Genomic DNA, 26,464 nt, shown 5'->3' with positions numbered 1-26,464 from the left:
GATATAGTTTAGTATGATTTGTATTCCACCTATGAGCTGGACTAGTATTATGTTTTTTCATGGTGCATTATTAGAACCTGTGATTCTAATAATTAAGCACAAGATAATTTCTTTTAGCAGATTTACAAATATGTGGGGTACCAAGCATGTTGCAGTTTTTGTAAAATTTACCTTTACCACATTTTCTGTTCGTATTCCATTCCTATGCCAGTATAAATTCAGGTATCTGTTTTGGGATTGAATCAGTGTTTTCTAATCTCCACCTGTATCATCTCACCTGGGCTATGTTTGCACTATTTTCTCTATAAGTAGCAAGAGTGCTCATCTGCAAACTGCAGCCTTTTGTGTGAGGTAGAAGTGGTGATTCTCCTATTCTTGATAGCAGAGGAGGTGGCTGAATCTTACCTCCATGCAAAAGAAGTGCATTGAAGTAGGCTGCCCAACTTGGACAGCAGATTTTAATCCCTAAATGACAATTGCCTGAGAATATTTGCTAGTCCCAATACTTCATGCTTCTCCTGTCCTGCTTTCCCACTACTGGTTTACAATATTACAGGGCCATAACAGAGTGGGTAACATTCTCCTTTTGTTACTCCTTTTGCTTTTTTTCACCTCTCAATCGTTGCATTGGATCTGGCTATAGGGAACAAGTGATTTCCAGCATTACAGAAAAAGCTGTTTATGAAAAAAGCCTTGAAACCTCATGTTGGTGCATGTGCCATTCATTCATCCAAGACATCATATTCAAATCCGTGCTTTTTCCTTCAGACTTATTCCCAGACACCTAACAACTCTCACAAACGACAGGGTAAGTTAGTGGCATGCAGTCAAGTCACAATTTTTCCAAACAGGAAAAAAAAAGGATTGCCCAAAAAGTAGTGCTGTTCTGAATTTGAGGTAAGCTGTTATGGTTTTTCCCCACATTACCTCATTGATTCAAAGCTCTACCAGGCTGCTTTCATTTTGAGCAGCTCTATCTTGAACCCTGCACTGAGGCGGCTGCACCCAGGATTAACATCAGCAGTGGAAATTTAGTTGTTGCATGTGCTTACATCCTAAGGACCTGGCAAGAGCTTCTTGAGTACAGATGTCATTTATCAGAGCGTAGGAAGTCAGTATGAGGCCACCTGTCCTCTCCATGCCCAGAACTTCCCGAGGCACAATTTTTATACCATTTTCATCCCATATGCTTATAACAATATGCTACCTCTCTTCTTTGCTCCTTCCTTTTTCCTCTCTTTTTTTTTTTTTTGCCCCCCATGTCTTCTGTATCTTGATGTCACCACTGAATAATCTGACTCTACCATCTTTGTTCGTGTTCTTAGACTTTAACCATTGTCAGAAGGAAATGTAAGGAGAAAAAGTACCCCTAAATAGAAAAGAAAAAAAAGTGTAATATCCAGCCAAAGGACAAGGTCCTTTATACAGGAAAGAAATGTCAGTGTCATCAGAAATTCTTTCATTTCTAATTCTTAAAAGTTTTTATTACCAAACACTCTATGGACTGAGGGATCGTATCATTCAAAATAGCACTTAGTGGAGCTTTGTCTAAAGACAGTAGCCGTCCTGGTTGCAAAGATAACGAGAGCTACTGGAGTGTGAGGACCTATAGCATTGTGCAGATTTGTAGGTATCTTCTAGCAATAGCATATGAAGAAATGGCTTCTTGCTACTCATGTCTCATTTCAGTATCTGCTTGCCTTCACTTAACTGTTAAAGCTAGTGAAAACTAGAGCTACATTTGGACTTCTAAAAAGCTGTCAGAAAGATGAAAAATAGCACTGAAGTTGTGTGCTTTAAATTCAATTATTTGAAACCAGTTCTGTCCAAGACACTGCTGGACTGAGTGTATTGCCAGTATACTTCTCCAACCAGTGTCATGTAATATGTGTAAGGACATAACTGAATTATTTTACAGCAATATGAAGATATACCACAGTATTATTTCCATAGAGAACTGAGATGATTTTACAATGGCTGGCAACAGGCTCTATTAAATATTAAGACCAGTTTATGGTGGGCTTTCCAGCATCATGCTGTATTTCCAGAAGGTGTCATAAAAAGAGTGCAAATCAAAGTGTAGGGTAAAATTAAACTGGAAATTGGGCCCAAACTGTGTAGAGCTCTTAGCCTGTAGCATATGCCAATGTTGCAAATTCAGCTGTTTTTTATAGTGGTGAAATATAAAGTGGCAGCTCCATGGAGAAATACAGGGAGTAGCTTCTGTGTGTGTTGCCTGGCCTGTATCATGTTGCTGCCTGCTGTGTGGCAGCCAGTGTCATTACTACTACATGCCACATGGCAGTAGTCAGCTGTGTGAAACATGCTGGTGCTACTGCTCGTCATCCTGCAGTGAAGGAGCAAGAGCTTGAATACGAGCTAAAAAATGTGGCACAGAATCACAGAAAGCTGAGGTCAGAAAATGTCATTGGAGATGATCTGGTCCAAGCCTGTTGCTGAGAGCAGGGCCAGTTAGAGCAGGTTGCTTAGATTCAGAATATCCCCACAGCCTCTCTGGGCAACCTCTTCCATTGAAAGACCACCCTCGCAGTATAAAAGAAAAAAAGAAAATGTTTTTTGTTATGTTAAAGCAGAATTTCCTGTATTTCATTTTGAATCATCTACCCACAGCAATATTAGCAGGCCAGCAACATCTTCAATCCCTAGTTTGCCATCTCCACTGCATAATGCTTAATCAACTTAATGGCACACACTCCAAGACCCACCAACATCACAGCTGCATCCACAAACATCCATTTCTGTCCTAGAGGAGGTGCCATTGGAGCCTGGCCTGTATTAGTTTCTGCATGGGGTCATCACTGCTGCTGTACCATTACCTGGAACCACAATAGAGATGTTCACCTTTATAGAAGCTGAGGTTAGAGTGCTGCTTTTGTAGTTTAAATGTTCTATATATTGAGGATGGTCTTACTGCATGTGGTCATTTAGAAACATAAGAATTAAGGGGGAAAGGTATGCCTGTAAAGGTACAATTAAAAGAACTCAGACACAGTTGTGTAAGGGCACACACACATTTGCAGAACTATGCTTGAAATCAGATCAGATTTGATTTTTGCCTGTGAGGTATGTGGTGTTAACCACAAGCCACATGTAAAGGCTGAAGTTCCTCTTTAAATGTTGGAAAAATTCATGTTCTGGGTTAAGATCAGAGTTTCACTATTTAATATCATTTAGCACACACCCAAACGTGTGTTCCATGGTTAAATTACTGACTACTGGCTTAGTGCTAGCTTGAGTTTCAGTATTGAAAAAGTGTAAGCATACCCTACACAATTACTAGACCAGAGTTATCAGAACTCTACTTCTGTTGATGCTCATATCACCATTGTGTATTATTTTCTTACCACATCCAGTCAGTTCTTCTTCCTGTCATATAGATATGGCAGAATAAAACTGGAAAAATTATAAAGAAAAAAATAGGTTATGAATGACAACCTGACTTTTTTTCTAGTTCCTGTTTCAGGCACACATAGCCATAGCCAAAACCACATAATCAAATCTTTCCTCTTTCTCTTTTCCAGATGTGATTCAAAAGCACAGGAAAGCTTTGATGAATACTGAGTTGTCAAGTACTGCACAGTTCTAGTAAAAAAAATTACAGGAAAAATTTCAGAGAAAGTTGAGTTTGATTATTAGGTGTTGTGGATTGTATTTCTCTGTGTGGAAGTGTTATTATTTGCTGTCCCAGAAGGCCACAAGGAGCTCAGCAGCTGTTTAGTAGGTCTTTCATTCAGAGCAATGGGTTGCAGGAAAGATTTTCTTGCTCCAAGTTCAGCTTGTACAGTCATGAAAATGACCTGAAAATTGTCAAGATATCTACCTAAGATGTTAAAGCCCAAAGAGAGAAGATAAAGAAGTAAATCATTCCCATAATAACTTGGGAAGGCAAGTTCTCACTCAAAGGCACTAGGAGATAGAAATGATTCATTGAGTCAAATGACAAAACATACATGAAGGATGAAGGAGGCAATTTCTACTGCAAGAACACCATGTTGACAATGCCAGCAATTAATTTTCTCATTGTATTGTTGCCTCATTTTCTTTTACTTGAACTCTTTGAAATAAATAAATAGAATTATTTTGCTGGTTCAGTGGGGATCTAGGGCATTTGCTAATTGGTGTGGTACACATTCCAGAGCAGTAGATATCAAATGCCTGCTTTATTTTTGTTGGTGTCTTTAGAAAAAAGCAAATGTACTTTTGTCCATAATTTCTTAAATGTCCAGAATTTTTGCCATGTTACTTCTGGCTGTCACTGTATGGGATCAAAATGAAATAGTGACCACAAGACATGCTATCTATTACTGCTTCCCTACTTTTTCCATCAGCTGGCAATTGAATGACACCCTCCTGTCAGCTGAAAGGATCCTGACAAAATGTTTTTGAATTGGAGAGTCTAAATGTCCTTTTGCTGTGAAGATGATTGTCTAGAGAGGCACAGATATGGCAAATGATTGACCATGCCTCAGAGCTTGATCTCATGTTTTTATGAGATGCATCTCAATTGTAGGTGCTTTGTCATGGCTCCTAGACAGGTTTCCCTGCTCCTCCTTGCAATAACAAGCTGATTAAAAGAAGTCTTCCTGAAAATTAACATTGCTAGCCAGATCAGTTCTCTGACTGCCACTAGAAGACAGCGTCCCGATTATTCTTGTCTTTTTCTTTCCAATCTGTACAGCAAGCTGTTTCTACTTGCATCTAGATCTGACACATGGGAAGCAGTGGAAACACTTAGCTGGGAATAGCAGGGGGAAGAGTGCCAGCAGTGAAGTCTTAAATTGTCTTAAGCCAATCATAAAATCACACTCTCAGTTAACTAGAGTGCATTGTGTGAGGTATGGAGCTCACTGTTGGACCAAATTTGACAGCTGCTCAAGTGTACAGAATTTCTTGTTTTTCAAACACTGTGTTCTTTCTGTGCTTTTATAAAAAATGTATTTTTGAGAATCCCAGCTTTATATAGGAGTTGGATTTTAAGAAAATACAGTGCTTGCAGTCATAGGACTTTGAACTCTGTGTTGTTGCTGGATGCAATTTGAATGTCAACATACACAGTAGTGATTGCTGATGAAACTTTTACTGAATTACAGCACCTTACAACTCTGTCCAGAGGTCTGAAATGAACACCAAAGATCAGCATCTGGGTTCTTGCCCAGTGCAATAATCCATATCTTTATTTAGGAAAATTTTATCATCAGAAAGGACTTATATCTTCGTAAAGCTTGAACTGTCTAAGCTGGAAATCTGGAGTCATCTGGAATATTACGTTCAATCTCCATTTCAGTTTCAGACCCTCTTCCCTCCTCTTGCCCCTTCAGAAAGAGGGGGAACTCTTTTTCAGTTGTATATGTGGTATAAAATAATGATAAAACAAATTCATGTAATGGTTGAACATTAATAGTTAATGCACTTTTCCTCTATTTCTCCACTGGAGTGAATGTAATACAGGCTGCTATGTAAAGCTCCATGCTTTATCCTAATAATGCAGGCTCGTGCCAGCAGCATCACAAGCTCACTTGGGCAAATCTTGTGAGCAGCAGCTCACTGCTACGATTGAGTTCCCCGCAGAGGCTTTTCTGATTGTTGTTTCTGAGAGATGCAGGATGACAATTGCCAGCTGTTTTCCACAGATCGGTAATATTCTGTCAGTATTCAAAAAAGAATTTACTGAACATTTCTTCTATGGGTATCAGGTCTCATGTAACAATCTCTATGAAGTGGAGCTGTTTGAGCCCCTAGATGGAGAAATGGAGGGAGATTGTGGCTACTGAGTGAAGACAGGTAATGAAGATGCCAAATCACGAGAATCCGTTTTGTGGTTTGAACACACATGCAGTGCAAACTGGGCTGAGACTCTCAAGATAGCTTTTGAATTGTGGTGAACAGTGTGGGAGGGATGAGGGGAATAAAAATAATTGTCTTCCAGGAGAATACCCTGAATTCCTATAATAATACTTTGTGCTAATCTTCCCATCCTGGCTTATGTAGATGTTCAGTGAGCAGTTGCTGTAGACTGTTTTGTGTGCTTTGCATGCAATGAACTACAGATAACAACTGCAGAAACTCAGCACCTCAAACATCTCTCTTCAGGGTGATTTTTCCTCAAGCAGTGGGTTTTGTCTACAAACTCTAAAATGATTTTTATTCATTCTGAGTACACATAGCAAGGTGAGGATGTGAGACGTGCTGAGGAGCATAGTGAGTGTGGGGTGCGCATAGAGTTGATGCCATTGAGAATGAGAAGCTGGCATCTCTGACCAGAATGAGGGTTTTGTGCTAGGTTTGGGTTCACCACAGAGTGCTCATGAGCATATCCAAAAGTACAAAAAGCTGTTTTGCTTCAAGTATCAGCAGTAGGTAAGTATGAGTTGAGGACCATGAGTTGGGCTGACAAGAAGTCCTCTTAGAAAAATTGTTAAGGAGATCCTGGCACCATCATAATAGATGCAAGTGTAACCAAGCTGGGCTGGCTTAACAGTGTTGCCAATTTCTGCCCTTTTACTGCTAGCCTTGCTTTATTAGTGCCTGCCTCAGAAATGTGTGAGTACATCAGCATTTTGGAATTCTTGCTTTTTGGCAAGTTTGTAGCTAAATCTGTGGTTGAGGTGAGCACTGAAGTGAGACTGCAGTTCTCTCCAGGGAGTAAGTAGAGGAAAAGGATTTTTACTTTTTTTATATTGAAACACTATTTCTAGTGCAGCAGTTACCAATGTGAAGTATGGTGTCAACAGCATGTTTTAGGGGAGGAGAACAGATTGCAAGGATGACAAGCAGTATGAAGAGTAAGGAGATGATGAAGGAGACTACAGCACTGGTGAGAAAATCTGTATTTGGGGGATATTTGTGAGAAATGGCCAAGCGTTTTTCTTGATTATAACCTCTGTCTGAAAGCACCTACCATGGGTCCTACTGTTTGGCAGTAGAGTTCTGGACTCCAGATTACACAGCTAGAAGAACAATGTGGCATTCCAGACCTTTCCTTTTTAGCCTGTTTTGAAAATAAATGTGATACAATTGTGTCAATTCTCTTCACAGAATCATTTTTTAGCCCCTTACCCATGTTCAGGGAATTTCAATGGAGAAATAAAGATTATGTTAACATTCCACAGGTTTCCTCAGAACTGCATGAATGGCAGAGGTACAAACTTTGGCCTCCAGGGATTAAAAAGGCTGCAGTTTGAGTTCAAGGTGTATGTATTCTTAACCTCCAATCGGAGAGTCAGCCCACAGTCAACACAGGTATATCTTTATACCAAGTGTGAGCTGTTTCTTGTCTGCCAGATTGTTAGGGCATGGGTGAGAAAGCTGAAACACGGTGCATAAGGAGTTGAAGGAAATAGGGAAATCCATCAACTAAAGAGCCTTTGAGTGTTCACCTTGGTGTGGTCGTCAGCAGTTTGACTAAAAGAATCTGAGTAGTTGATTTCAGAGAATGTAAACACATAAGTCAAGAGTATTCATCCCGTAATGACTATCACATCTCATTTATTGACAGTGGTTGACAAAGAAAGACTACTAGAGCAATGACCTTCAAGGTCAAGGATATAGGCTCACAGGCTTTTCCTCTGAATTGAGTTACGTAGCTGAGGGGTTAAGATGGAAGTGCAGTTACCCATCTCCCACCACAGCTGTAGACAGTGGAGTTTGGGGAGTGTCATCTCAGGTTTGATTCTGTGTCTCAGCTTTGACTACAAAAGGAACTGGGATAGCCCACTTCTTCTGGAGGGACATCTGTTAGGCACCTAACCTTCCACAGAATGACAGTGGTCTGCAGTGGCTGTGATCCAAACAAGAAGGGGTGAAGAAGGGAGTTGTGTGGTTCTGAAGACCGGCTGAGATGGCAGTCATGGCCCCATGGACTCAACAACTGCAGACAGGAGAGCAAGTCTTAGTGCTTAGCTTAAGATGTTTAGGCCCTTAAGTTACCAGGCCAGCAAAACAGAGTGTGCAAGAGTGCATGGAAAGATGAATGGAGTGAGATGGCCCTTTTCAACAGCAGCTTGAGCTTATCATGAAACATTGCCCGAGGGAGATCAGGGAAGTGGAGCTGGTGGGGAGGGATGTGAGTTCATTGGGTCTGTAGCATAGCGGGGAGTTTCAGCAATTTCTTCACCATCTAACAGCAATGGTACGGTATGGAGAGACCTGCCATTGCCTTTGTTTGATCACACAGTGCCTCTGTGGGCATTAAGTATCACTTTTTGATAAGATTAATTCCTGCAGGATTGGCTTCTTGCTGAACACTGAAAGCAGTGACATCTCCTCAGAAGACCAATCATATTAATGTATCAGAAAGCTTTTTATCTTCATCAGGCAGATAATGATTTTAATTTTCCAGCTGAGGTTTTACTCAATAACTTTTCTTGGCCCTGGAGCAACTAGATAGCAGCACAAAGAGCCTAATATTGTGTGCCCATCTGAAGGAACAGATTGACAGTTTTGCCATGCTCATCAGCGTGCTGTTCTACCTGTGATGCGTTTTCTAAACTACTTCAGCAAGGATGGAGGAGTGAGCATCCTGGCACCATTGCCTCCATTCAGCTGCAGCTCCACAGGAAAATACTGCTCTGACAGTAGTATGAAAGATATTTCTCTTCTTGTTACTGTGGCATGGAGATCATCCCCCTTCTTATTGGTTCTGAGCATCCTTCCTGAGCTTGAGGTTGTGTGCTAAGCAGAGCGTGCTGAGAAACACATTATCCTGCAGTCCTGCATTTGTCAGATGCTATTAAACAGTGGGGAAAGACAATGGAGGAGCTGGTGAATCTGTCAAATCCTTCTTGTTATTAATGCTGTATAATTCATCAAAGCATGACCTAGGAGTGGATTCTGCTGCTAGAGTTGGCCACTAACCGCCTCTGTTGCAGCTGCCCAGAGAATGATGGTCCTTGTTTCTGAAAACAGCCTCTGCCTTTGTGTTTGCCCTAGAGCCTTTCAATTAATATTCCTAAAAGGCTCAGTCTTGCGTTAGAGTCAAATGAAATGCTAAAGTCCTGTTCAGTGAGAAATGTTACCATTTCAGCATTGCGTTTTGGAACAGAAATGAATTAGGGAAAAATTGAAATGATCTGTGCAGCAAAAATCTCAGGAGGTCTCTATTAGGCAATATTAGGTTTTCATTTTTTTACTAACGTTATTTATATAATGGGCTTCATTGTTTTCTTTTATTCTTTTCTTCTTTTACATTCCCACAGTTGAAATATTTTGATTTATTGTCAATTAAGAAAATTTGCTGATGTTCAGTACTAAATTATTTCATTATCTTCCCTCTAGCAATTATTTCTTGATAATGAAGTACTGCTTGATGGGAGCTGCAGTTGTGGAGCTTGACATATTCATTCTGATCCTCTCTCGATGCCTGATTTACGTCTCCTGTAGCACATCAGGCAGTTTGGTCAGAATTCAATCTGAAATCTTACTGTCTGATGTAGTGTTAAAGGAGTCTACTCTGTAAGGTATAAAAGGCTCAGACTTTGTTCCCATGAAGCAGTATGCTACAGCAGGGAAATGAAAGGCCATGATGCAGTGCTGAGATTCAAAATGCAAAGTTGCTGCTCAACTCAGAATATTATGTCAAATATTTACAGTCTGAGTACTTCCACTCAATTTCTTTGATATGAATGAAAATGTAGACACAGAAAATTGAAAATATCTGCCTCTGTAAATGTACTTTCCCATGAAGAAATTGGGGTTGGGATCCAGCCTGTTTAAAGTCTCCCTTTGTTCTAGACTCCATCCTACTTCCCATATTACTAAGTTTGCCCAATCCTGTAGGTAAATCTTCATGAAGTATCACCTGATGAGTCTCAGGAGCCTGAAGGTCCCTATCTTCATTCACCAACTCAGGCTTAGAAGAGATGGAACAGACTGGCACAGGCTGCCCAGAGAAGTTGCAGATGCCCTATCCCTGGAGGTGTTGAAGACCAGGCTGGATGGGGCCCTGATCTAATGCCTGCTATAGCGGATGACAACTCTGCATGCAGCAATGGGACAAGATGATCTTTGAGGTCTTTGCATCCCAAGACATTGGGTTCTTTGATTCTATGATTTTGCGTTTCAGGAAGGCAGGTGCTTATCTCCTTCCTAAGATCAGCTATAAGCTGAATTTAGCAATTCCAGACAAGTCCACTGGAGAAGCCAGGAAAACCAGGTGTCAGCCTAGGCTGTTGATGGTGACTTATGAAATAAAGAAGTGTTTGGAGCCCTTCCCTGAAAACGAAGAGACCTGCATGCAGAACAGCTTCAGTGAAAAAAAGAGGGACCAGCTGCCAGGCTGTGGCTTGATAATGAGGGACCATTCTGCTAGAGCTGAGTGTGCAAAAGTCCTGGGCCCAAAAAGCAAAAACAAGAGGGAACCTTCTCTAACCTAGGGTTATTCAGCTGTCATGTAGGGAACTTCATCTTACAGCTTCCAGTGATGTGATGTATCTCATGTGTTTTAATGTGAAATGCAGGCATGTTCCATGGGGGAGGAGCTGCAGCTCCAATTGTGTGTATTCCCAGCTGGGCCAGACTACTAGAGTCACAGACCGAAAGGTACTCAGGCAGCTGTGGCATGGTGTGCCCTGCATTCCTGGCCAGCCTCAGCAAGAGCTGTGTTACCAGGATACCAGGCTCTGAATGCCTGGCATCTCACGGGGGCAGCGCCTGTCCCCTAAACCTTAACTGTCACCTCTCCAGGCTGACAGTGCTACCTGGCAGAGAAGCAAAAAGTCTGGAATTGTGAAATGTTCTTTTGTTTTTCGGTAGTGATTACCTCTAAGCAGTGTTGCTGCTTTGCTAAGTCAAAAAGAACTAATCCCCTTCTGTCATGGGGGGGAAAATGTCATGGCTGTGAGAACCACGGAGCTATTTCCAAATAGATGCCTCAGCGTTTTGATATTTTCTGTGGGATTAACCAGCAATGCAGAAAGGCTAATGCATATGCAGAGCTTTCATTTGCTTCTGTGACAATTTGCCAGGGGGCACACTGAACTTTGTCATGGGGAATGGTGCCATTTCCCCTCCTTCCCTGTGAGGTTAAGCAAAAAGCTTTGTTAGTAACATAGAAACACTTTGCAGCTTATCATCAACTCTGGGTAGTTTTTCTTAGCTCCTTCCTTCTCATTTCTACTTTCCTTAAATTTCTGTTTCTTTTACCAAATCAGAAAGGGTGGCTTGCTGTTTTATAAGGAGAGAAGCTACATAATGAAAGGTGTGAAAGTGGCACCTGTACTGCAGTCAAAACATCTTTGCTGACATAAAATAGACACTGAAGAGCCTCTCTGCTGATTTGCTACACTTTTTTCCCTTCAGCATTAGCTGCTTGTAGCTTAAAAGAAAATAAATAAATAAAAATACGGTTTTCTGTGCTATGTATGTAAACCTAACTTCTAATGATGGTTTTGAGCAGTGCTTTTGTGTCCTTCTGAGGCTGCCTCTGAGCATCTGGTGCTGATGGACACAGGCAGCAGTCGCTGCAGAATACTAACGCTGCTGTTGGCTCCTCCTATGGCTCCTCTGCTGAAAAATGCTTTAGACTATTCAGCATCTTTACACCATGCTGAGCAACAGGATGGCAGAGATGCCATGCTCAGGGATTTTTTTTTTTCCAATTCAGAGCAAGAAGACTGCAACAGCTATGGCTCTTTGTTTTGCATTGCTGTGCCCAGGCTCCTTTTGAAGCTGCAGTCATTTATATGCATAAATATCAAGCCTGTCATTTGTTGCATGCTTTCATAGCATTTGTGTGACAAAGGAAATGAAGAGAGAAAAGAGCCAAACATCTTCTATTCCAGTCCTAGGAAATGAATGGCTGCATAGTTATGGTGATTATTTTCTTTCTGGTTTTATTAGGTCAGTGTCCTCCACAATTTGTTTTCCTTCCTGTCCTGCTGTCCCACGTAAAGGACCACAAGAGGACCTCCCCCTCCTTCCCCTTTATCTTTCTCCCACACGGACATGGGATATCTTTCACAATACCTACCAGTAACAATTGTCACAGCAGAGCCTCTTGCCATGTACTGACACAGATTTATTTTGCGTCATTCTTACATTAACCATCTGACAAATTCACTCTGCATCACCGTTTAATGCAGAGATACAAGAATTCTGCTGTAATTGTATTTTTGATCATTCCCTTGGGTTTTCTCTGTTTGCACTGGGCAAAATGCATGCTTGTTGTTTGCTCTGCATGCTGTGTATTTCTGCATCTTCTAGATTGATGCTATATTTACTGGTCATTTCTGGAAAGCTTTCTCTGTGTTTTAAAAGACAACTAAAATATGCTACTTGTGTAGTGCAGGTTTTCCATTAAAGCAGTTGCTAAAGTATCACAGGAATGTTGTTCTGATGCCAGGGGGAAGGAGGGAGAGCTTAGTAGAATTGCCAATAGGAGAGGAGGCAGCCTGTGAGACAATCCCTCCATTAAACGTGGTCTGCACAATGAAAAGCTTGGGAAGCCTTTCTAAGCCCTCACGCACTTAGGCTTTGTGCCCAGGCTTGAGGTCTCAGACATGTAGGTAGTTTCTGAATACCACAGAGAGGGAACCGTTTCAGCAAATTTATCCAGATTACCTGGATGATTTATTGAACTGTCTTGGATCTTTGTTTGCATGTGTCTCTCTTGGCATGCGACTCCAGCAGAACAGAAGTGGTAATTCCACCCCTGCCCTCCATCCAGGCAATGCTGCTGAACTGTCAGAGGGGTCTTGGGGACAGCAGCACATGCAGCCCCTTTGAGCACTCTCACTGCTAAGCAGGGATTTCTTTTTTCTCTTGAGTAAGGGTAACTTTCTGTGCTTCCTGCTTTTACCACTCTTCCCTAATCTTATAAAAACCTCGAAGCAGTAGTATTGTAGTTATGATGGTCTAAAGATCTAAATGGTGCAGGATTTATAGGAAGGAGTAATATCTTTTCCTGAAGAAGGGCTTGTGTGCCTGAAGGCTTGTCTGTTTTGGTTTTTTTTTCCCAAATGTATCAGTTGGTCTAATAAAATATATTGCTTCTGCCTACGAATTTTGCCTTACTTATTAAAACCATTGCCTTCAGGACACAACACTTTTAACTTGGTGGAAAACTTCAGTGTCAAGGTGATAGAGTGAAGTTCAGCAATGTAATTTCCATGTCCCAAGCCAAGTGGTACAAATTAGAACAAGTTGGGGTGAACACTATCCACCCCAGTTGTTCTGCACATCGTTAGGGGTCCTTTCATCCCCGTGCTACATCAATATTTTGTCTTTCCTACATCTTAGCTATAAGAGGCAGCTCTTTTCTAACACTGAAATGCACTTTGGATAATGTGTTCTGTATGCTTCCTCAGTAGAAAGAGCAACTGTTATAGTATGCTTAATGAAACTTCTCTGTCTCCTGGTTATTTTCTCAACTGATACATATCTGCACATTAGTTTATTGTAAGCGAGCTTGAGGGAGGTGAGAAAAAAGCCCAGTGGGACTGAGTAGACTGCTTTTCTGTGAAGGATCAGCTCAGTGTTGACAACAATCAAGGAAATTAGTACATTTGACACCTTCAAGGGCTCTTTTTTCTTTTTATACTCACAGGTGAACTTTCTGTGGAAGACATACAGGACCCATTCCTTGTCAGTGTACATATTATCACAGACCCCGGTGAATCCAAGACTCTTCAGCAAGCGATCGATAAGCTTCTGGCCTGGATCCATCCAGAACTCCAGCTGTTTCGAGTCTCAGAAAGACGTGTGTCCAAGAAGCAAAGGAAGCCAGATAAAGCTGGTGTTTCCCAGCCAGCCCTCGCCGTCATTCTGTTTCTGCAGGAGGAATATGGAGAAGAACCCATCTTGCAACTCCACGAAACCTTTCAGCGACCGCCTTGGCATTACCACCACACAGAGCGAGTGCATGGGAAGTTCCTCCCTTACATGCCATGCAGCCAGGACTTTTACACTTTGGCTCCAGAGACTCCTCTGTGGGCTATTCGTCCAGTGCATTATGGAAAAGAAATTATCCGCTTCACAATATACTGCAGAAATGAAAACTTTGTTGATATTTTGAAGTTTTATGAGTTAATACTGAAAAGACCAGTATGTCAGAAAAAAGCGGACTTTTGTGTTTTTCCTGTCTATTCTAACATGGAAATAGACATCCAGTTTTCTTTAAAAAAACTTCCAAAGGGCCACACGCCAATGCCAACTGAGTCAGCGGTGTTGGAGTTCAGAGTGAAAGATGTTGGACAGCTTGTTCCTCTCCTGCCCAACCCTTGCAGCCCAATCAGTGAAGGCAGGTGGCAGACTGAAGATCATGATGGAAATAGGATCCTTTTGCAGGTGAGCCCAGTACAGAGTGAAACAGAAGCACAGTGATTGACTTTGTGCAGAAAACCTTAGCCTACTTCAGCAACAAGAAGTGGAGGCTCTCCTACTGCTCTGTGCTAGATGAAAGAGCCAGGGCATTACTGCTAAAGAGCTCAAAAGCCCTTGCTGTGTGTATAAATACTCAGGAAGACAGTTGGTGATACTATCCAGATATCAGTCAACCTCAGTTTATGCAAAGAATGATGTGAGATGAGGTAGCCGTTTTAAAGAATGAGGAGAGAGGGAATTATGAGTCCAAGTAGAGAAATGATGGCTGATGGGTAAAGTTTTATAAAAAGTATACACACAGAACTGATAGTTCTGTACAATACCTCTCAGCTGTGAGATTTTTGTGAGAGACAAAAAGAATTCCTGATGTTTTAAATTATTTTCTAGCATCAATTTGAAAAAAAAACAAGGTGACAGCACCTGTATTTTGCCCAGTGATTATCAGGATGGGGAGAAAGGAGGTAAAGGAAAAGAAATGCAACCTGGAGAGCAGCCTGGGATACAGATTCACACAGATTCTCCTTTCAGAGTAATCTCAGGTGCTCATAATCGAGTCCTAGAAGATGATTTGTTCATTAAGACATCTGTAGCCATGATTTCTGGGCAGCGTATCAGCATGCATCACCTCTGAGGGAGTTAAGCAAGAAAACAGGAAGGAAGTTTTAAATAGCCACCTGCTCCACAAAGGGTTTGTGTGGCAATCCTGAGTGAGGTTCACCTGCATTCCTTCTCTGTGGAGGTGAAGGCATTTGTTGCTGCTTGGCATATGAAAGAAGGAGTATAGACCTTGGGAAGACAGTTGTTCAGTTTCTGAGGAAGAATGTTTTGGAGTGCGTTTCATTTGTGAACTCAGCTTCCTCACCCTTCTGCCAAAATAAAGGTTACTCATCACTCTGTAGGTGTATCTGTGTTTGGTTGAGATAGCCTGTTAACCTGAGCCACCACCACTATACCTTTAGACAACAGCCACTTTCACTCCTTTTCCTTTTTTTTTTTTTTTTTTTGCCAAGTGTTTTCTAAGTGATGTAACTGGTTTATGGGATCTTGCACTGATTTCAAGTAAATTCAGCAGAAGGCAAATAAATAAACAACAACCAAAAAAAAAAAAAAATGGAAAACACACTACAGGCCTTGTAAATAAGGCTTTTAATTTCAAAACAGTAAATTTTCAGAAATAATAGGCACCACACAATGTGGAGGCAAAGTGAGACTTACCAAACTGCAGACTAAGATAAGCCTTACAAAAAAAATTAAAACAAGATTTTAATTATAGGCATCAAAAGAGAAGAATGAAAGCCTCCCAGTGCAAGATTTTCATTTCTGTTTTCAGTGAGGGTGATAATGTGAAGCTGAACTGCAAGTGGGAATTCAGTTAAAGAAATGGAAATTATCACATAGAACCGTAGAATCATCTGGGCTGGAAAAGGCTTTCTGGGAGTGGAATGAAGCAAAAGAAGTTCAATATGAGCAAAATAGGGGGAGAGCAGAGGCTGTAAAATCCTGTAGTAAAGGTTCCGTTATACAGGTTTAAGAATTTCGTACTATCAGGAGAGAAATCAGGAAAGTGTCCTGTTTGTACTCAGACATCTTGCAGCCTCCCCATGGAAAGGGGAGTGTAGTCTCCAGTATGCACAGAGTTTGCATCCCCTAAGGCGCATGGACAGTGCTTGTGCCTGCACAGCTCCTGCACAAGGTGCTGCAGGTCTCACATGTACTTGGCCTCCAGAAAGGCAACTTCAAAGAGGTGCACATGCAGGGAACAGCTCCCAGTGTGTGCAGAGGAGAAATGCTAAGAAATAGAAACTGCTGGAGTAAGGTCATGGGAGTCAAGCCAAGGTCAATCTGTTGGGACTGTGCTCTGAAAATACGTCAGAAGGTGAACAGCAGGAATGGGAAAAGGTGGTTTCACCTAAATTACTCTTCTGGCACAGGAGCAAAAACCTGTCAAAAAGCAGATTTAAGTCAGCCACTGTATTGATGGCCACCTTCATAACAGCCACCCAGCAAGTGCAAACAGGTTAACATCTTAATTCAAGGCAGGGTGGTCATTTAAGGAAAAGGAATTATATGATGGAGCATGGGTTATAGGAGGCATTTGATTTGGAGGTCTGTGGACTTCTTTATACTCTTTGAATTCTTTCTAAGTTAAAAGCAAATTATAGTCTACCTTTTAAAGTAAGATATAGGACTACCTTTCAACTTCTTGCAGAGTGGTGTTATTAACAGTACTATCAATACCACACCATTAGTAATAACTTTCACCTCTTCATAATTCTGCAAGTCCAAAGAATGACTGCACCACATTTTTCAGCCTGGACATAAGTTGGTGCTTAGTGATTAATGGAATGTTTTTACTTACTAGCTATTGGTATTTGTACTTTCCTACAGATTACAATAACTGTTATACTTAGAATTGTAGATATATGACCCTGTCAATAACAGGCAGTGATTAATGTTTGAAATTGGAGCATGATTCCATGATTAGATTAACAAGATGTTAATCTTGTTAATCTTGTTTTTCTTTGTGCACTCACAGGTACTCAGATACTTGCCAGCCAAAATAATTCATATTCTTCAAAACTGCATTTTGCAAATGGAGTTATCAAAGGGCTTAAATAGAGTCAGTGCAGGAGAAAATAAGGTTATTTACGAGCAGGATAAGTCTGTTTAATATCATGGACTTTGTTCCTTCATTTGCTTGGAAGCCAATTAAAATTGTTTTGTCACAGTAACTTTTGCATGTTGGCAAGTTAGCTCCAGTGGTGTACCTGTGTACCAACCAATGCTAAGGGATAAGCAAGAACTAAGAGCAACACTTATGGGTAGGAAGACACCCATTCTGCTTCACCACTGCTAAGCCCAGAAGCAGGAGCTGTGGGAAAAATATGTAAATATTGTGGCTAAGATTATACCAGATACTGGTACACAGAATATACTGCTAGTTTCATAGATCTTATCCAGATTCCTGGCTGCCTCTGGGCTTAACCCTCACAGGGGCATCTGAAGAGCTGATGAATGTGCATGCCTGACAACGCAGCGTGGGAAGCAGGAGAGGTTAATAAGTGATGTGCTGGCTTAGTCATGTGTGGCTGGCAAGCTAAGGCTAGTGAGCAGAAAGTGCACAGGTGATAGACTCTTCAAATTAGGAGAATGTCTTCAGATAAGGTAGAAAAATAAAGGAAAGAAGCCCAGTCTCACTACGAATAGAATAGGATAGAAGCCTATCTCACTATGGCAGTAGAGTTCTTAGTACTAATGATTAGTTTTGGTGGGGACATAGCTGAGTCAGTCTATAACTCAGATGGGAGCTGATTTCTCAGGTTTTTTTAATCTTTGTCTTCTTCATTGATGCAGATATATTTCATGGCATAGTAAGATCTCTGATAACTCTTTACATCCAGCAGAATCTCTTGACAAGGTATCTATCAAGTGTTACAAGACACTCATTCTAGTTTTGTAAACATAGAACATACTACTTTTCAAATATGATCAATTCAGATTTAAATTGCATTTGTGGATTTTGTCTTTTTATATTCTGTCCTTCTGAATACATTTTACCTCACAAGTAAAACTTATTATGGTGATGATAAAGACTAACCTTTGCTATTTTTTCTCAAGCTGATTTTTTTAAAATATATTTTATTTCTGAATCAATCCCACTGGTTTAAATTCACTGATTAATGCTGGGAAAACCTGTGTTTGCAATAGTGACATAATTGCAGTACAGCCCATTTGACTGGTTCTGATCTTTTTTCTTTATAAGCAGGTAACTTAAAGTAGGCTACAGGAGCACTTGTGGAATGCTTGTCCAGTATGGGCAGCCCATGTTAAGCTAAAAGTATTTCTCTGTGAGGTTCACCCCAAGTTTGTTGCATTCCTGGATTATGTTTCATGAAATTCTTCTACAACCTATTGTAATGCATAAAGACTCTAAATCCCTCCCTGCTTCACAAAGATTTGCGCAGAGATTATGAATGAGTAGCAGATTAGCATTAGATGAGAAAGCCTATTCTGTCAGAGAGCTGATCAATTCAATCTACAGCCAGTTTTGATGTGTGTGTTTTTGACAGGGTCTGGCACATCTCTCTCCCTGAATTTGGAGTTCCTATCAAAACCTACTTTCTTGGTGTGGTGGAAGCTGTGCACACCTGTTTAGATCAGGTTTTATTGTCTTAAGAGGCTGATCCTTCTTGCCAGCATCTCCACCAAGCTTGCTCCTGATGCCAGCAGTTGGGTCAGGCTGTGGCAAGACAGCAAGCAATGAAGAAATCAAACAGTGAGAAGGCTGAAGATAGGTAATTAAATAAAGGAAATAATTCAGAAAGAAATTCAGCCCATGGAACTAAAAGGTTGAGAGAAGAGCTGAGAAGCAGAGAGGAGGCTAAAGAGCAGCTGAATGTGCATGACGTAGAGTCATAGAATGGCTTGGGTTGAAAAGGATCTTAAAGATCACAAAATCATAGAATTCTTAGACTTGGAAGGTTCCTTTAAAGGCCATCTAGTCCCACTCCTCCGTGATGAACAGGGACTTGCAAAGCTAGATTGGGTTGCCCATGGCTTGATCCAGCCTCACTTGAAAGTCTCCTGGGATGGGGCACCATCCACAACTCTGGGAAACCTGTTCCAGTGCCTCACCACTCCCACTGTAAAAGACTTTTTCCCTATATCTAGCCTAAATCTACCGTCTTTAAGCTTGAAAGCATTTCCCCTTGTTCTGTCACATCAGACCTGCTTAAGAGCCTGACCCCTTCTTTCCCATAGAATCATCTATTAAAGGGAAGACTTCCATAGTGCCCACACAGAATTTGTCCCTGTGAAAGTGTCAGATCTGTCTCCAAAAGCCTTGTGTTTCCACGTCAGTTTTGTCTGACTGTTGCCATTGTTTATCCTTTCACAAACAAGAAGACTGCATTTGCTTGCATCCCTGGTTTCTTTAGATGCCTAGTCTTCCCTGTTACCAACTGGTCTGCTGAAACACAAAGACATTGCATGGGAGCAAGCTGTGTCAGACAATCCAGTCTTCTCTCTGCAAAGTAGGAGAAGCATGAACTCCTGCTGATTCATCATGAGTTGTAACTGATTCCACATGGCATATCTGATATCAGAGTTACTGCATAGAAAAAAAGGAGTATCCTTGATTAGTGCAACCAGCAATATAATAAAGAGTGCTATCTTGTACAAGCCCATCAAAAGAATGGGGTGATCTGCTTTATACTTTCAGAGTGCCACATGATCATTTCTGGGTTACCCAGAAGTGTCTTCAATTAAGAAACTGCTGGTACTTTCTTCATGGACACGAGTCTTTTATCTTGTTGAGAAATTTCTTAAGCAAATTAACTCATCAACTGTGTAAATAAACTGACGTTGCATAAAGACATCTAAAGTGACTTCCAATCATATCTTGTTGACAGTTTAACTCATTTTATTTGATTCTTTTGCACCCATGAATCCCTATCAGTTTATGAAACTGTGGTTAGTTTACTCATGAATATGTTTAATTATTTATGGCGTTAAAGCAAACATCTTATTTTGTTAAACAGAAATAGGTTATGGATTAACATACTTCATTACAGATATACTGGAATATATATTTACATTCATCAGCAATGCCTAATTGAATTCCTAAGGATTGGCTGTCCTGTAAATCACCTCCAGATAGGCAATCAGAAACAAGCAAAAAAATTTTATAGACATGAAAATTCTTTTTATCTTGTATTTTCCTCCTGTAAAATCACTGCAATGAGAAAGAGAAGATTGTTGTGACAGATCTAGGTCACTAAGATAATATGATGTGCACTAGCAAGATGTTTGAAGCAGCAGTGTATGGAGTTCTTTTAGAGAAAGGGGATAACAAAATGACCTCCATGGCTGCCGGGCCTCATCCATTTCTGTCCTGCCATATAATCTCTTTTGTAAAATGATCAAGCTCCATCTTTACCATTACTTGCCCCAGAAGACTCTTCTGATGCGATTAGAAACCCTTTAGTAGTTTGTCATACATATTTCTTAATGGATAATTCATCTTATCTTTCTGTTTTCTTTTTGCCTGCATCTTTTTCAGTTTGAATTTATTCTTATTCATATAGGGGTGATTTAAGGCACGTGCAGCATTCTGGATGAGGCCTTACTAGTGTTGTATGCACTGCATTAATTCTTCTTTACCTAACTTGAAACTGCTCAGAGTCATGTTTCTCACAGCCTTGTCACTTTGATAGTGCATAGTGACCAAGATCTCTAATTCCTCCTCCTCTGTTATTTCTGACTGACAAGTCCCACAACTGAGACAATGTTTATTTAAAGGGTTTTTTCAGTTCGTCCCATTAATTCCTCTCTCTTTTGGGACTGAAATCAAGCATTTTGTATTACATGAAAAATTCCAGTAAAAAGAATCTCAACTGAACTTTTTAAAATGCAAACTTCTAAAAGCCTTGCTGAGATGAGTGGGATGATGACAAGAGTTTCTAATTGCTGAGACAGTAGGGGCTTAGTGTACTTATCAGTGTCTAATCCCATATGAGAGTCACCTGGCCTCCAGCTACTCCTTGAGGACATTGGCTCTCCACATGTAACAACTGTTCAAGAATCCAGCAGGTAGGCAGCTGAATTCCTCTGGAGGGATGAGATTTGGAACCAGATTCAGATCGTAACCATCAGCTCTCTTTGTCATAGGTGTCTACAAGCAAGTTAGATGTCTAAAGCTGTCCTTAAAATCCTTAGGAGCTATCTTACTGAGCAAGTGAATTCTGGAGTATTCCGCTCAGCGAACTGGATGAAAGAGATAATGTCCCTGTTGAAAGAAGTGGTATATTCCCATTGAGATGACAGAGAATTAAGTTACTTGCTAAAGGCTTTTTGATGTCTCAGAGGAAAAATAAAAACATTTGCACCACAGTAATAAAGAAATGAGGAATAATGGTAGTACCATACATCTCCCATTTCTTTATTTTTGTTCTTTAGCTGTCACTAGGGTATTAATGTTGGAAAGCAGAATATGAATGAATCTGAACAAGTCAATATTATGTGAGGATTTCAAGCTAGTGTAATTCAGCCTGCAAGGCAGGGATCCTCTTCCATTTATTCTTGTTTCCTTGAAGGCTCCTTATGTAAATATTTGGGATTTTGGCAGGGTGATTTCTCTTTGTTATTGAAGTGAAACATTTGCTGTGAGCATACTGAATGAAGTGTGCTTCGTAATTATTTGCAGTAACAACTCAGCATCGGAGACTTACAGTTGTAAGACTGCCAATTCTGTATTAATATGATCTTCTTTTCTCCTTCTCCTGCTGCAGCAAGCACGCAGTTGGTGTAGGAAGTCTGCAAAGCAGAACAAGCATCCATATCCATCTGTGTCAACAGATTCCCACTTCACCACTTTGCCAGGCTTTCATCCTCAGAGCCACCAATCTGTCCCTGAACCGCCAAAAGAAATGAGTCAAAACAAGGTGCATCATGCAAATGGCCTTGGCCATTATCTTGGTTTCTCCCAGCAGGACCTCAGACACAGTGATCAAGAAGACTTCACACGCAGATCCAGCAGTGCCTCCAGCATTTTGTGGTCATTTCAACGAAGCAAGTCTCTGTTCTGCTTGCCTACAGTGAGTTCCTCCTCAGCCTCAGAGAATGCTCATTTCAGAGAAGCGTTTCAGTTTTTAAATAGTGAGTCACCTGCAACCAGGTTAAAAACATGGAGATGCAGCCCTAGGCTTAACATTGATGACTTGGAGGATGCGCAGGAGACTGATGTGGACACAGGGAGGAAGCTGTCCTTCTCAGATCTGTCTGTGGTCTCTGCATACTCTGCCCTTAACAGATTTTGCAATGACTTGGAAGCCTCTCTTCCACCATGGAAGCAAGCCTGCAGAACGAGTGCAAAGGCTTCTACCAGCGGAAGGCCTGTATCCTCCGTGTGCAGTACCTTTGATCCCATGGATGGTTCGCTGCCATCTCTCTCTGAGTGGCCATCCAGCTCATTCATGGCAACGTCTCTCTCTAAGCAGCCCAAACAGTCTTCAAGAACAGCCCCTTGTTCCCTTGATGATTGTGGTAGCATTTTCCCAGTTTCACCAACTAATGACGAAGAATTTTACATCTGAGGTTTCTCTGTCTCACACCTTCTGGGACAAATTTCTTTTTGCGATGACTGGGCCCTACTTGAGCTTACAGGATTTTTCTCATGGAAGAGAAGGTGATGCAGAGGAGTATGCTAGATGTTTGAAGAAAGCTCCTGGATCCCTCAAGAGATGAATGTTCCCAAAGAATGTACCATAAAGCAGTCTGAATTGGTGCCCAGTACCTCTGCATGGGGGGGAGATGATCTGCACAAAGGCTTTTCCGTGCCAGTGCAGGGCAGAGGGTTCCTATGACTGACCCTTAGACTGTTGGTGAATAAAATTCCAGAAAAGATGCGTAATAATCCAATTCTCCTTGATACAAACTGAAGAGTAATTTGTGACACCAAACTGCTTTAAATTTTCAGAGAAATTCCCTTAACTCAGAAAGATGGGAGTACAAAGAGATCTTCTTTTCTGCTTGCAAGTTCCAAAGGTAGCTATAAGGATGCAGATCCCAGTAGCGTGTCTCCAATAGGCTCAGAGAAGCCTGTGAGGTTGCCCATCATTCTGTCTAATATCTGAGAGTTTACACTGCTGGGAAGAAAGAAGCTCCATTCCTTCCACAGGGAAGAGGAAGCTCCACTGGATATCTTTGCTTTGACTGTAAAGAGAGTGCCAAACTGGAAATTTGATGTAACTTTTTCTACTCATCTGCACATGCAACCTGTTCTTTCCAGCTGGGACTGTAGTCTGAACTGCTTTATATAAGCCAGTGGTAATTCAAGTAAACAATATTTACTACCTCTAACTCAGACAATTCAGAGTTTACCTTTTCGGAATACAAAGCAAGAAAAATAACCCAGCATTTTTATACCTTGCACCACCAATCCAAAATATATAACAAATTCATTTTTTTAAGGGTTGTTATTTTTCTGTAAAAATAATTGATGCAAAGATGTATTCTTCATATTTCCAGAGCAAGCGTATTTGTTCTTCTCATACAAGTCTGTCCAAAGGGAAAGGACAAGTCAAAATTTACTGGCTTTTAAATTGTGTTTTAAAAATATATATTCTTGATAACCCGTTTTGCTACAATTAAATTGATATTCAAAAAAGAATAAGTTGTAAGTAAAAAGCCATTAATATGGCAGCTAAGTGCAACTTTAAGCTCAAGGAGGGAAGGTTTTAGATTGGGTATCAGGGGGAAGTCTTTTACAGAGAGAGTGGTGAGGTGCTGGCACAGGCTGCCCAGAGAGGTTGTGGATGCCCCGTCCCTGGAGGTGTTGAAGGCCAGGTTGGATGGGGCCATGGGCAACCTGGTCTGGTATAAAATGTGGAGGTTGGTGGCCCTGCATGTGGCGGGGGGGTTGGAACTTGTTGATCATTAGGGTCCCTTCCAACCAAAGCCATTCTGTGATTCATTCTGTGATTCATTCTAAGTCGGATTTATAGATTGGATCATGCAGATTCTGAAAACTTAATTTTGTGCCTGAGAGAAGTGACACTGACTGCAGCTTTAGTCCAGCAGTAAGAAAATGGCTGCGTTAAAAGGTGGATGTTAGATGCTGCGTGAGATCTATACACAAGTTAGATGAAGTTATATGAAGGCTTACCTTGATGGCACTGAATAAAAATGCATTTGTGAAGAAAAATGTTAATATTGCTAGGGAGTCTCACCGTGAAGAATTGCTGCTTTAAAGAAACAAACAAACAAATATAAATTATCATGCACATAATCGAAATAATAGTTGTTAAATTTGGAACAGATCTCCTGGCCCATTGTAATTATTTCAGTAAATGCAGTTTGTGCAAACAGTTCTGGAAGAAGGTCTGAGGGAAACTGAATACGTGTTTATAGTGGAAGGAGGGGAATTCCATTAAACTTGTACCTCAAATCCAGATGAGGCCTGGATATCACTCCTTAAGACTTTTTCTTTTTGCTGTTACTTTCTCCACATAGAGAAAGGCATCAGGCTTAAGTGCAATTCTCCTCTTTGTGAGATGCAGTCGTGGTGTGTACCAGAGGTAAGCTGCTCTTCTGTGCTAAATATGGTGTATAAAGAGGAAATTCTGTTGAGGCTGTAAGAGCATAGGAGGTATAGCCTTCTCCTGTCCTCACAGCTGTTTAGGTTTGCTGCAGTTTTTGGTACACCATTCTCTTAAGGAAGGTCTGGGACCAGAAGAAGCACCAATGAAGGATTTGTCATGATATACATGTGTTTCCCTGCTCTGCAGACAGAATATGTATTAAGCACTATGAGGTTTTCCAGTAGCTTGGAAATCACTCTGCAAGCAGCAATGCCCAGGACAGACAGGCTGCATAGATTTGAAATTATGATTTTCTGTCATATCAGTGATAGTACAAAGAAAAATGATGGACTAGAGATCTATATTTGTAGGACTGACATTTTATGAACACTGGCCACTTCTAGATAAGGCATAAAATTGGTTCGAATCTGTTAAAATCTTGGTATTTCTTATTTGGAAGGGGGGGAAAAAGAAAAGATCATTTCAAAATATTTTAATAACACAAATAGCATTTGATCTGGGCATGAAATCAAAGTATTCGGAGAATTGATTTCAGCTGATGTGTTTATTAGATCCTGGAATCAGACCAACATCCAAGCTCTTGAGAAAAGCTGATTGGGTTACCTAATGAAGAGTGGACTTTGAAATGTCTTTCAGCTTTGCAGGAAGATGTTCAGTGTATCTGGGGTCATCTCCTGACACCACAGGAAACACTGGTGCTGGAAGTCTACAAGCAGGAATAGGAGAGCTCAAATGACAGCTGTGATGCTCATGTGTGCTATTAACCTGGAGCTCCTCAATCATCCGACCTTCTGATTTTATCCCATTAATCTTAACAGGAAGAAAGCCAAATGAACTTCCACAGACTGAGTTTATGGTATCTCCACTGATTCTGTCTCCAAGTATTTCTGTTCTGTTTACTGATACTTAACTAGAGATGAAAGCTTTCATTGTTTACATTCATGGTGCTTGAAATAACTGAGTGTTTTACTGTCAGGAAAAAAGCAGCAAAGATGATGTACATAAAACATTTTGTTTGTAATGGAGAAAGCCTGAAGTTGAAGAGTGTTTCACTGAAGCTAATATTCATTCTCTTTCCATTATTTAAGAAGGCACTGATCTTATCAGAAAGCTAAATATGCACAGGTTTTATGGTATTTACCTATGTATCATTTTGTTTAAGTTAAATTATGAATAATGTCATTGATAACTGCAGGTTTTGCCTGGACTTTCTCTTCTCACCTTAAAATGTGTTGTTTCTGTTAAATAAAATAGAGACAAAAAGTCATCTGTGCTTATCCTTCTGTATGCTCATTTATGAAGTATTGCAGACTCACTGACTGTACTAACTAGGCTTCAACATGAATGCAGTGACACAGGCTCCCCAGTGCCTGTCAGTGGGATAACTGCAACAAAAGCATAGCAAAAATATTTTTATGTTAGGCTCATCTTTGCCACTGCAGACCGGATCTTTTGTTTCTCATTGTATTATTATAAATCATTTGCTCCAGTAAGGATGAAAGGTGAAATGGGAACTGTGACAAACATTGCTATCTTGTGTGCTTAAACCCCATCTTGGTTTATTTCTACGTTGATCTTCATAAGTGTTTCCTTTTTATTTCCATCTATGTGGTGATATCCAGTATATATTCTTTTATTCCTCTTGTGAGATTTGTCTGCATGCCAACGTTACATTGTACAAGCAAAGCTATGTAGGTTTGGCTTTGTTTAGTTTTCCTGGCTTTCTGGTTTGACCCTGTGGTATCGGCCTAACATGTATGACAGTTACAGAGCATCAGGAGTGGGCAGGGGCCTCTGGGCCTTGTCTAATCCAAAGCATCTTCTCAAAGCTGTCGTCATAGAGTCATAGAATATACTGAAGATATATACTGGTTGGAAGAAGGCTCAAACCTTTAGGTTCCAAGTCAGATCAGGTTGGTCAGAACCTCATCCAGTCATGTTTGAAAACCTCCAAAGATGGCAATTTTGCAGCATCTCTAGGCAACCTGTGCCAGTGTTTAATCGCTCTCGTTGTGAAGAATAATTTC

At 40.8% G+C, this 26,464-nt stretch overlaps 1 protein-coding gene across 1 annotated transcript in view; it reads left to right on the top strand.

Annotated features, from left to right (window-relative positions):
* Positions 1 to 22,430, top strand: part of FAM124A (family with sequence similarity 124 member A) — a gene marked incomplete at both ends in the record, with an annotated part of 37,102 nt that extends 14,672 nt beyond the window's left edge. The window contains 2 exons of the mRNA XM_079535028.1: positions 13,562 to 14,301; positions 21,627 to 22,430. Of these exons, the coding sequence (XP_079391154.1) occupies positions 13,562 to 14,301; positions 21,627 to 22,430 (1,544 nt within the window). The remainder of the gene's footprint in view (positions 1 to 13,561; positions 14,302 to 21,626) is intronic.
* Positions 22,431 to 26,464: the final 4,034 nt, after the last annotated feature.

The sequence above is a fragment of the Tetrao urogallus genome (genome assembly GCF_951394365.1).
Source record: "Tetrao urogallus genome assembly, chromosome: 1".
Lineage (NCBI taxonomy): Eukaryota > Metazoa > Chordata > Aves > Galliformes > Phasianidae > Tetrao > Tetrao urogallus.
This window is presented reverse-complemented; position numbering and strand designations above follow the sequence as displayed.